We start from the raw sequence: 12,165 nt of genomic DNA, 5'->3' as shown, positions 1-12,165 counted from the left end.
AAACATTTGTATTTTTATGTTTCTTTAATGATTTCTTGATAATACTATTTTGTTTATAGAAATTTGCACATCACTCCAAAGTAAATTTTGTTTAAGGGTAACTAAGTTTTTCTCAACTAAAGAAAATATTGAAAATCCTATTAAGCTTGAACATATTTAAATTCATTTCATTACTTTTTCCCAGTTCGTTTAAGCGGATTGCCGTAGCTGTGGTATTTACACACCAAAGATCAGCTCTTTTACCCCTGAGCTACTTGATTTAATTAGCCAAAAAACAGTATATATACTCTCGAATACCACTTACAGGCCAATTGAAAACAAGCAAATCGGTTTAAACTATTAAAATTAATCCATTAAAAATAAAAAAGGGGCAGCTGGAGAGGCAGAGGTAAAAGGTAGGTAGCATCCACCGGGCAAACGTATCCATTCAGAGTGGAATGCTAATGAGGTTAATGTTTGCATTGAACCCAAAAAATGGCGAATGCAAAGCGTTGCTGGCGAAAAGCCCGGCCTCAGCAGCAGGACCTGCCCCATCCGCAATCCTTGCCCTTCCTTCCGCCATAAGCGCAGCATGGGATTTCAAAATGTGTTTGCTGCTAAAAAAAAGTTGCGCAAATAAACGGACAAACAGCTGGGGGAAGACTTGAAGAGACCAACTAATCAAGGTAATGAAATCAGTTTTATTTTAGCCTTATTTTTCTCTTTTTCCCGCAACTCAAAAGTTGGGGAAGGAGGCTGGACGGAAGGGGACTGCAGTTCAAAGTGTGAGCCAAGGGGGTTAAGGTTTCAGCCCTCTCCGTTGTTGTCTGGCAATGACTCTCATTCGCTGTGTGTGTCCCTCTGAAGGTCTGTCTATATTAGAAATTTAAAATATTAAAAATTCTGCTTAGTCTGAGGAGGGGAAATCCAGTTAGAAGATTAAAGGCCTGTGGTTAGACGGTGGAGGAGGAAAAGTCGGTAACAAGGATATAAACATTGGAAACATAAACGTGATCGAAAGGGTAATATCGCAATCTTTCTTTTATTACAAATCCATTTTACCTTTAATTTAGATAAATTAAATTTATTTTAACAAAATATATAAGTTTTTCTTTGTGTTATATCTTAAAACTTTGTAATATTTTTTCTTTAAGCAAATGGTATTCTAACATGTTAAATTATTACTTGGCTACCGACTTTTCTATATTAGCTTCCCTATAGTACCTATTTTGAAGTAGTATTAAATGATTCAATTTTGAACTTTATGTGAATAAAAATATATTTTGGATTTAAGAAAACAATGTGAACAAGGGCTATATCTCAAATATACCTTTAGTAATTATAAAGAATAGGATATCAGCATAAACTTAATATTACCTTAAACAATTTCAGGTATTTTTGTGTAAATATTTATTAATGTTTTTTTTTTTGTATATTTCACACACTTGCTATAGCTAATCCCATCCTCTTGTATTTGTCCTTTCATGAACTGCTAATGGCTCAAACAAACTTGCAGCCACTAAAAACTTTAAACCACTGAAACACACAGTCCGAGTGTGAGTCTGAGTGTGCTGTGTGTGAGTTGGAGTTTCGACAGCAACAATCTGATACAGATAGTTGGATAAACTTGCTACTGAGAGGACCTGCTCTACTCCTGCCAATCCTGATGCGATGCTTCATGCTTGTTTCACATTTCCGGTTTCGTTAAGTTATTAATTACCGAAATTCCAGGAGATGACAACAATCTGCTCTGGCTCGTCTGACTCTGTTTGTGGGTGCTTGGGAAATCTTGTCAGCAATTCAATTAGTGGGCGCTTGCGTTTATCTTATTTAAATGCAGCATACTTTCCAGCTGCTGCACACAGAGTGTGTGTGTGTATAAGTGTGTGTGCTGGGTTGCCAAGGCAACAACAACGGCAAAGCCGGGGAGCCAAAGGACTCGAGGCGAACTCGTGACTTATGCAGTGACGCAACCAATTATGGCTTGGAGGGCAACACAGTAGCTGCAACGTCTCGTCGCCATCTTTCTGACATTTACACCTACACTTGCACTTGCACTTACACTGTGGCTCTTTGGCATCCTTTATAGGGTCCTGCGAGTTGCATGCGTTTCCTGCGGTTGACTGTGTCTGCCGTGTGTCTGCCATCTAAGCCGATATTCACTCTCAACTATGTCAAGTGAGATTTTATGGCACGGTGGAAACGTTGATTGTCTGCCAAGCGAGATGAGGGAAACCTTTTGCGGATCAGGTACCGCGCGTCGGCAATATTTCAACAGCAATTGTTAAAAAGCTTCTTAATTAAATATGACAAGTTACTTGCCAGCTATGGACGGAGGCTAACAAGTTGAGAACTTTTGCCGCTGCTGTTTTTGACATTGAGAGTGTCGGGATAATACAAATAAAATGGTATGGAAATAAACACATTAGCTTTTGAAATCTCTTAATAATTAACTATAGAAGGGCGTTTTTGTTTTAACAGCTTCTTTAACTTGTTTATAAAAATTGTATAGAAATATATGAATTAATTTGATTAAAATAATTTAAAAGGACAGGCTCAAATTTAATTTAACTGTTAGACTTTAAAAATCTTAATCAATCTTAGAAGCAAAGAAAGCTTTAATTAATATATTTTCCCCTCGATTTGCAATTGAATTTAGAAAAGCAAAAATCACAGGCTGTCGACTGAAGTATTTAACTCTCGAGACTTTCTTCGTTGGGCAGCAGTCAATTACGTAAATTGGCTCCCAAAGTTGACTCTGCAAAAGGTTGTGTCGCGTTTTATTTTTCTACCTCTTCGATTTGTCTGTAGTTTTCTGGGAGTTACTTACTTATCTGATTTGGCTGTGGTTTTCCCACAGGGGGAATGGAATTTCTGCTGTGCGTGAGCTGCCAAGAAATTGAAGCCGTCAAGGGGGGGAGTAGAGACTGTCAATGACTTCGACTGTCTACCATTTTAATTAGGTAAAAACATCAGAGATCTCAGTAAGCGGTAGCTGGCTTACACTGACATCATTCTCACATTTACATTTCCGAAAATATCAACAAAAAATTTTTACTGGACAAAAACTCACAAGGAAATCCCTGGACGGACCATCGAATTCGGAATTTGTCCTTGTTTGGCCATTAGGATTCTGGGTAAGAGAACTATTTAATTGCTGTCATTCGATTAATTTCCCAAAACCCTGTGTTTCCCCTGAATGCATATTGAGAAATCGTCTCAATTTGGCAAACAGGCAGAATTAATCAGTTCAATTTGACGCTCCATTGATTAAAAAACAATCCCCTGTGGCCTTGTCGGTCGCCCGTCCCCGTCATATTCATGCAGTTAATTAAATTTGTGGCCGGCGAAAGTGAAATGTAACGGCATTCAATGGCGAAACAAGAAATGTTATGAATGTAAACAACGCTTTTTAAATATTTCCGTATGAAAGTGAACCCGCGCGCGCTCGCTCTTTTGGGGGAATCACCCAGCGGTCACACATGGCGTATGAAATATTCGCCGCATTGGCCACAGGTAAAATTGTCACGTTTTTAATTAAACCAAGTCCAACGGCCAGCAAACAATCGTCCAATAATCAATGTCCCAACGCTTCGTGCCAATAATATGGCAACAAATATAATTATAATTAAAAAACAAAAGTTATTTTAGCGCGTGCCAGAAATATGTAATTAAAACGCATCACAGAGCAATTGCTCAACCACTTGTTGAGGTCTTCTTAGGTCACGGATATGTTGAATCAAATAGCACTTTTTGTTAAATTATATTCTGGAATTTAATCACTTTTATATACGCAGAAGACTACCTTTAAAGCTAAACTATGATAGGTTATTTTTGATTTTAGAAACTAGATTTCATTGATTTTTTAATCTTGTTCTTTAAGTAATACTTGTTTAGTTTCAAAGTCTTTTTATAGACCATCGTGTGAATACTCCAGATTTTTGTTATATACTTAATAAACTTGAAAGTCACGCAATATTAAAGTTCCCCAACAGCAGCTGAGATTTTTCTCAGAAATAAATAAATATATAGTAATTAAAGTTAACCATTTTTTGGTTTTGTTAAATGGTAGCCATTGGTTTTTGCTTTTTCTTTTGATGATTTTGGAATAATGACATAATTGAACTATTTACATTTCTCTCTGTTGTATTTTTAAAACACGCTTTAAAAGAATTTTATATTATTTAACTGACCTGAATCCCGAATTAGAACACACACAACCGATGATAGCAGGCACACGCAAACCACACACCCAGCCATGCCCACTTTTTGACAAGTCATTTGGCAGCTCGTTTTTTTTTGTTACAAAAAAAGGACCAACTTAATTGTTTCTCTCGCGTTTGTTTTTGTTTTGTGGCTTTTAATTTGAGAGCCAGGCCGATGGCCGACGACGATACAGCAATTAACGACTCACAAAATCATTTCATTGTGTCTGTCAAACGTCGCGACCGTAAGCGCCTAAAAGCCAGCAACGATAAGTTTTTTTATTACACCTGGGCTCCATATCAGTGAGTGTGTAGGTGTGTGTGTGTGTGTCGAGGCTCATTAAAAACGAAAGCACCGCTCATTACCTGACTGAGAGCAGAAACAGGAACACTCAACACACCCACACACACAGGACTCGGGACATGGGACACACAGGACAACGAAGGATTTTCTGAGTCGGCAACTTTACGCCCAAACACCCGCACACCCAGGACCTTGTGTGTGTGTGGTGTAGTGTTTTAATTACCTTTGGCTCTGGCAGCGCCTCGTGTGAGCCCTTCTCGCTGTCGTTCGACTCGTTGTTTAAGTAATTGTTTGTCATTAGTTAAAATGTTTTCATTTTGCCACAAACTCGAGCTCGAACTCGGGCTCTGAGGCAGCCGCTGCGGCGAGTTAACTGAGTAAAAATCTGGAACACTAAGAGAAAATCAGGGAATTAATAACTGATCAGTGTCTTTTAAATTTATACATAATTTACCAACTTATGCCTTGTTATATTATATCAATTTATGGATATTGTCAAATAAGAAAGGAAAATAACTTCGGCACGCCGAAGCTTGTATACCTTTGCAGATTAAAATTCGATCACTATAAATGGATGCATTATAAATTATATACATTTATGTTAAAAAAAAGTAATGCCTGATTTGTATGGCAGCTATATGATATAGTAGATAATATTATTAATATTAGCGCTATATATAAAATTTGATGAAAATCTGTTTAAAACTGGAAAAGTTATAATTGTATTTTCTTAAAATTTATATATATATAGTCCACCGATTCGCCATGATTTGACTTATATATTAGTAAAATTATATAAAAGATTAGCTCAATAGTTTCATTCAAAAAGCTTGCCTTTGTTCCAAAACACATCTCGCACATCTAAGTATATGATTCCCAACTAGTTCTAACATCTCCGGAACGAAGTGACTTCTGCCGGTCGAGTATTAGAAATGTGTTTTGTTACAAAAGTTGCAAGTCATTGTTTATTAGTGTTCAAAGTTAGTAACTAATCATACATACATAGTTACTGGTAATATATATTTACTGATCATAGTTACCTTCTAGTCATAGATACTTGCTGTTCAGAGTTACTTAATGCTCATAGTTACTGCTCATAGGTAATTACTGATCATAGTTACTTACTGGTCATAGATACTTACTGTTCAGAGTTACTCAATGTTCATAGATACTTGCTGTTCATAGTTAATTATCATAACATATGATTCCCAACTGGTTCTAACATCCCCAGAACGAAGTGACTGCTGCCGGCCGAGTCTTGGAAATGTGTTGTGTTACAAAAGTTGCAAGTCATTGTTTATTAGTGTTCAAAGTTAATAACTGATCATATATACTTACTGGGAATAGATATGTATGTACTGTTCAGAGTTAAGTAGTGATAATAGTTACTTATTGATTATAGATACTCACCAGTAAGAGATACTTACTGATCAGAGTTACTTAATGTTGAATGATATAACAAAATGAGTACAGGCACTAGTTATTCAAATTAATTTAACACAAGAAGGGAAAAACTTTACCCAATGCTCCCCAATTCAGCCGGACTATAATCTTGTTATTTTCGTTACTCTCTAATTATTTCTAAAAATTGTTCCCAACACTTAGCAGCCTCTGCTAGATCTTTCAGTTTAGTCTGATTCAGTGTACCCCTCATTCACTCCAGACAGGCGAACACAACATATCGTCTCGCTCGAGATACACCCTTTCCGAGCTCATAGCCACATCTGATTACTCTCTTCCGTAGATCGCACGGGATGGCCTTTGTAGCGCGCCGGAACAGCGACGGCGAAGTGGTGGATCGCCACCAGGTGACGGGCGGCGATGCACTTCGTCCGCTGCCACTGTCGGACATCAGCGATGAGGAGACATCGGGCTCCGTGCTGGGCTACACGAGTCGCACCTATGGACCTCCCACCGTAAGATTAGTGGGTCTGGGTGAGGGTGATGGTGATGATGGTGACGGGGACACTGAGGGGGAACTCGAGGTGGACAATCTGGAAGTGGATGCTCTCTCAGGCGATGACAGCGATGATAGTGATTCCATTACAAATTTCTGCAATGAGCTGGATGAGGAGGAGGCCAACGATGCCATACACAGATTGAAGTTTGAAGAGCAACTGCATGTCTTAAAGCACTTGGATCGATGCCGTCTAGATGAGGATTATATGACGGATGAGCAGACTGTGATGGGCAAGCCGGAGGAATCAGTAGCTACTGACACGGAGACTATTATGAATTCTGACCATGATTTGCAGAGCCTGTGCTCCTTCGGGAGCTTCACGCCAACCCTGACGCAACGTGATGAGGATACCAGTGATTTGGACAACATAAGTGCCAGGACTCACTTCAGAGAGGATGATCAGGACACAATGAGCGACAAGAACTTCCCCATGGAGGACAAGCAGGATGACCTGGCCCCCACAGCCTTCCTTAAGGAGGATAACTTGGACAATTTGAGTACGAGGACCTACAACAAGCATTCATCCATCCCAAAACGCGAGAGGAGGCGAGAGCCAGAGCCTGACCAGCTGTCCAGCCGCACCTACGATCTGAGTAACTGCGGCGGCAGTCTTCGTAGTGGTGGCCAGCACGACAACTCATCGATATCCACCTGCAGCTGGACCGACATGTACGGCTCAGCCCTTCAGCCATCCGACGGAGGCAGCGGCATCGTGCCCTCACTGAGCCTAGCCAGCTCCACCTCGGACGCATCCACGTACTACAAGAGTCTGGGAGAGAACAAGGAGCGTCAGTCCTTTGAGGACTGGAAGGCGCGCAAGGCTGTCCAAAAGCAGAAGAGCCTGCTGGCCGCCAAGCAGGAGCGGGAGAAGCGCGAGGCGGAGGCCGCTCTGCGCCAACAGGAGGCCCAGGCTCGCTTTCAGGAATGGTGCCGTCGAAAGGAGGAGCAGCAGCAGCAAGAGCGCAAAAAGCATCTAAATCTACGTCCGTCGGGCTCTGGCAACTCCTCAAGCTCGGTCTCTAGCTCGGGATCGGGATCGGGATCAAGATCGGGATCGGGATCGGGATCAGGATCAGGATCAGGATCGGGACCGGTATCTGGTCCTGGAGCAGCTCGCAAGGCGGCATCGGAGGCCACGAGACAGCGACTCAAGGATTGGCAAGTCATCAAGACCAAGGAGCAACAGCGGGAACGGGAGAACAAGCGCCGATTGGAGGAGAACAAGCGAAAACTGGAGGAGGAGCGAAAGCAGCGATCCCAGGGAGCCTGGAAGAACTGGATGAAGCAGGTGGATAAGCGAGCCAAGCCGGTGCCCCTCAACCAGGGCTTCGATACGCTGCGCGGCACCATTTCCAACATTTACATCAATCCCGTGCAATGGGTTTCCAACATTGATCCCAAGGATTCAGGACGCAGTCGCTAGTGTTGCATTATTCCAACATTGTTAAAACACTTACATAGTTCCTTGGTGGATTGGAGGGCTTAAGGACTCGTTTGATTAAATTTGAAAAGCTGCATGTTAGCTGCTGGGCCTCATCAAAAAGTGTGTAAAAGGAAAAAAAATACGTTTTTTATTTGTTCAGACGCGGCATTATCCAAATCGTTTTATCTTCGCCAATAAAAAGTAAATCAACAAGAAGTCTTCACAGATTTTCTTATTAAGTTTCTTACTATTTTTCCGGTGTACTTTTCCCACAAACACAATAATGGCAATTATAATTGTCCAGAAAGGCACGACATGGACAGCCTGATCCCAATTCCAGAGAAATGCTAACAGCCTCATCTAATGTCTGCCTGTTTGTTCCCAGCAGGGAAACTTAAAACGATAACCTGGTTCCTCCATATCCTCCACATCCCCTTCCCAGTATCTGACCGAAACCACAGACTGCACTTCCTGGTTGCCTGTCCTGTGCCGTGTGTTTGTTTCATTACCCATCTCACCATTATTGTGTGCGTTTGTGTCAATTTGTGTTTTTATTATTTATTTGCCAAGTCCACGGGGAGTCGGCAAGTGCTGGAGCTGAAGCTTAATTAAGCTCTTTTTTTTTGGTTTCCACCCACCCACTCCGGTCATCAGACTTTTATTTATGCAATTAACCAAAGCCTCGTGTAATAAAGTCCCGTTTGGTAAAATCTTTGATTAATTGTAGTTTTGTTTACACGATGAGAGCGAGTCAGACACGATTATGTGGGTTATCTGACAGGGGCCCAGGGAGCGATTGTGCTATTTGTGACTCTCTGTGTGTGCGAGGAGGTGGGCAGGGTTTCTCAGGTGATTAGTGATATAGTTGGACGGCAAATTGTTGAAACACTGAAATAAACTTATAACATGAGAAGGGTATTATATTGTCCTGTTTTTTGCGGGTATGAGATGTGAAAAATCTATCTAAAACTAAGTTTTTAAACATTATATTACGAATTGAAAAGGAGTCTTGGTAGATCCTATAGGACAAAATTAGTTCTAAGAGTATTGTTCAAGATTTTGTTATTATCATATTATAAAGCATGAAGTTTTCGGAAATTATAAAAATTATCCCATCATATTTCAGCAAAAGTATCCAAATCCCAAGCGATGTCATGAGATATTACATATTTTTACGGTAGTGCTCTTTCAATATAACCATAAATTATTTGCATTATATTTTATCCTATTAATTTTATTATACTTTTCCTGATTACCCTAATTATTTTCCCAGTGCATACTTGCCAACGTGCCTAATCGGTCCTCTTGTCATTACCATTATCATTATCTTGCAGATGATGGTTTCAACTTAGTATATCATAGCTTAGTTTTTATGCCTCGACTAAAACTTGCTCTAATTGTAGGTAAATTGATCTATAAAATGCACTCATTTATGACTTGAAATATCTATCAGGGATTTAACTAGCGCTTTATCGAGCTACTAATTGAAAAAAGCTTCGTTTAGTGTTATTGGTTATTTTTTTGTGACTGTTTTTTGAGCTTTGCTCTTGTTTGCCAGAATGACTCATTCTCGTATGTCTGCCACTTTGTCTAGGTAACAACAAATTGTTGGGAAATTTTCGAATGACTTCTTTTTGTTGCTTATTTTGGGGAGCCATAAACTTTAATACGAAATCGTAAAATGTTTTGGGGACAACAGCTAAATGGGGGACCCTTTTCATATGAGGAGGGCATAATCTCGGCTGGCAGAATGACAAAATGTTAATGCGGAAAGAGATTTTTACGAGTGGCCATAAATTAAAGAGCCATTTTCAACAAAATGCCTCCAGGAATCGCACTTTGACTGCAAATATTTAAAACCATTTAGAGAAGCATTTAAATAACAATTAAGGGCACGCAGCCACATATACAAAATATAAAACAATTATTGCAAAGCGAATTGCTGTATGGAGATTTGCATGTTTTGCGGCTTGAAGCGTTTTAAATGCAAATCGAAACACAAATAGTTGAACGAAAGGGAAAGCGAATATGAAAGCGAAAGCTTGCCAATAATTATAATAAATAACCACAGAAAAATATTCGAAATGATTTTGCACCACAACGCAGAGGGCACAAAAGAAAAATTAATAATAAATCTCAAAATGCTCATTAACTTAATTACTGTGTTTATTTTCATTGCCCTTCCTGTTCGCCATTGTGTCCTGCTCCTCGCTTTTCCCTCGCTCTGTGTTTGTGTGTGTGTGTGGAAATGCTTTTCCTTTCGGTGCGTCACGCAATTTTTAGGACCCTTCGGCGGTCTCACCACCCGCACCGAAGCAGCTTTGATAAACAACCTGGCGCTGAAAAAATAGCCCCAGAACATGAAGAAATTGCGCGTCTTTAACCTTAATGTGTATTTAAGTAATGTTAATTGTGCTCAGACTTACCAGATGCCATTTTCCGTCGACAGCTGGCGCCACTGCTTGGATTTCCGGTTGCTCCTTTTGGCAAAATACTCGTAATTATGCTAATATACAAGTTCGGCAAGCACCGGGAAGCGTATCTAAACTTGTGTTGTGTAATTGCTGGCTGTTAATTGAATTTCGCCGAAAAATGGTGACCAGGCTGGCAATTAGGCAAAAGGTGTCAAGGGGATGTCGTAAGGATATCAGGGGAATGAGTCCAAGGATAATTATAAAATATTTTATTTAATAAAATCAAGAGAAGTTTATTCAAGTTTAAATTTAACTATGAATGGTTAAAATAGGTTAAATATTAATATATATAAATATAAATAAAATTGTGGATTGTTCTAAAGTAATAAAATCAAGAAACATTTAGTCTATACTTATTTTATATATTTAAAGTAAATTATTCTTTTTAAACTTGAGCCAATATACTTTCCCCAAGGATAAGCGCCAAAGAATATATTAACTCCATAATTTATCGAACAGTTGTACAACATTTGTTCAAATGTACTTTAAATTCAAGAACTTTTTTAGACTATACTTATACTGTATCTTTAAAACATAATTTAATCTTAAACGAAAAATGCTAAAGAATACGTATACTTTATAAATTACCAAATATTTTCCCAACATCCTTTCGAATATGCTTACAATTTCACTGTTAATATTTAATATTGATTGCTTATTGAACTTTTAATATCAACAAACATTAAGCACATAACAAAAAGTGACTTTATACTAAAAAATATTTCTGTGAAACTTTTTTTAATGCTTTCAGTACCTGTCATGCAGAAAAATCGATCCTATAAGCACGTTTTTTAACCAGGAAACAGGCTATGAAAGACGGAATCACTACGTTTAATACCCCAAAAGCATTTTGACATTATTAAAATCGAAAATATTCGGTACTTTCGGGTCAGTTGGTTAACATTACCCAATGTCCGGTGAGGTAAATGCATATTTACAACACTTTAACCTTGAGATTTATATGCGTTATATGCAAAATGCCTGTCAGACAACCCCCCTGGGTCATGGCACTCCGCCATTTGGGTTCTAGCGAAAAAAAAGGCAAAGCGGGAGAAAAATCCATGAAAATGCACTAAAAAAAGGAGCAAACAAGCAGCACGCTCACGTAAGCCGGTGATGGTGCTGCGGTTGCACCTGTTTTGGCATGTCTGAAAATTCCTGGAAACAAATGTAATAAAAACTAGTCGTAATACACAAACACACATGCTCTCTCGCACACTACACTCCACACCGACTTGGTCAAACTGGCTAGGGCTTTTTATTAGCCTGAGCTTTTTGAAGAGTTTTCCCGAGTTGTGTTTTCTAATTTTGGCTTTGCTTTGTTGGTTTGGTTTTGCGTGCTGGCCCGCACTTAAAGTTTCCTTAATGAAAGCAATTTTTTGTTTTATTTCAAATTTGTAGCCGCTTTTAATTAGATTTTTTACTGTCCAGTTTTTGGTATGTATATATTTTTGTAATTTATGCCCTCTTTGGGGGCTTTTTTGATGGTTCCAAATCTTTCCAAAATTACACACATAAAAAGAGTTGATTTTCTATGGAAATAAGAAGAAGGACTTTAAGTTGAACTAAGGGTAAAAGGTTATACAAAATGTAAATAAATAAATATTACATATTATATTAATTTTTAAATTAAATATTTAAAAAAAGTAAGCATAAGTAATGAGCATCATCATAGTCGTAAAGTTTTATAAGACTCTTATAAATTATTCCTCTACGTTATATTTAAGCAGTAAATATGACTATGAAATACAAAATTTAAAAGTATATACTTACCTATGAAGTTTCTGAAAAAATACCTTTAAATAAAACCATTTCCCGTC

At 38.8% G+C, this 12,165-nt stretch overlaps 1 protein-coding gene across 1 annotated transcript; it reads left to right on the top strand.

Moving 5' to 3' along the window:
• Window positions 1-2,974: 2,974 nt before the first annotated feature.
• Window positions 2,975-8,087, top strand: LOC110182723 (uncharacterized). The gene is made up of 2 exons (XM_020950823.2): window positions 2,975-3,116; window positions 6,233-8,087. Exon 2 carries the CDS (start codon window positions 6,243-6,245, stop codon window positions 7,869-7,871), a length of 1,629 nt encoding a protein of 542 aa, XP_020806482.2. The 5' UTR covers window positions 2,975-3,116; window positions 6,233-6,242; the 3' UTR covers window positions 7,872-8,087.
• The last annotated feature ends 4,078 nt before the right edge of the window (window positions 8,088-12,165 follow it).

This window comes from Drosophila serrata, unplaced genomic scaffold (genome assembly GCF_035046125.1).
Source record: "Drosophila serrata isolate PLE 108 unplaced genomic scaffold, ASM3504612v1 contig_302, whole genome shotgun sequence".
NCBI classification, from domain to species: domain Eukaryota; kingdom Metazoa; phylum Arthropoda; class Insecta; order Diptera; family Drosophilidae; genus Drosophila; species Drosophila serrata.
This window is presented reverse-complemented; position numbering and strand designations above follow the sequence as displayed.

Bases quoted from the DNA above. Each gene is read 5' to 3' on its own strand.
- LOC110182723 (XM_020950823.2), top strand. From the start codon at position 6,243: ATGGCCTTTGTAGCGCGCCGGAACAGCGACGGCGAAGTGGTGGATCGC.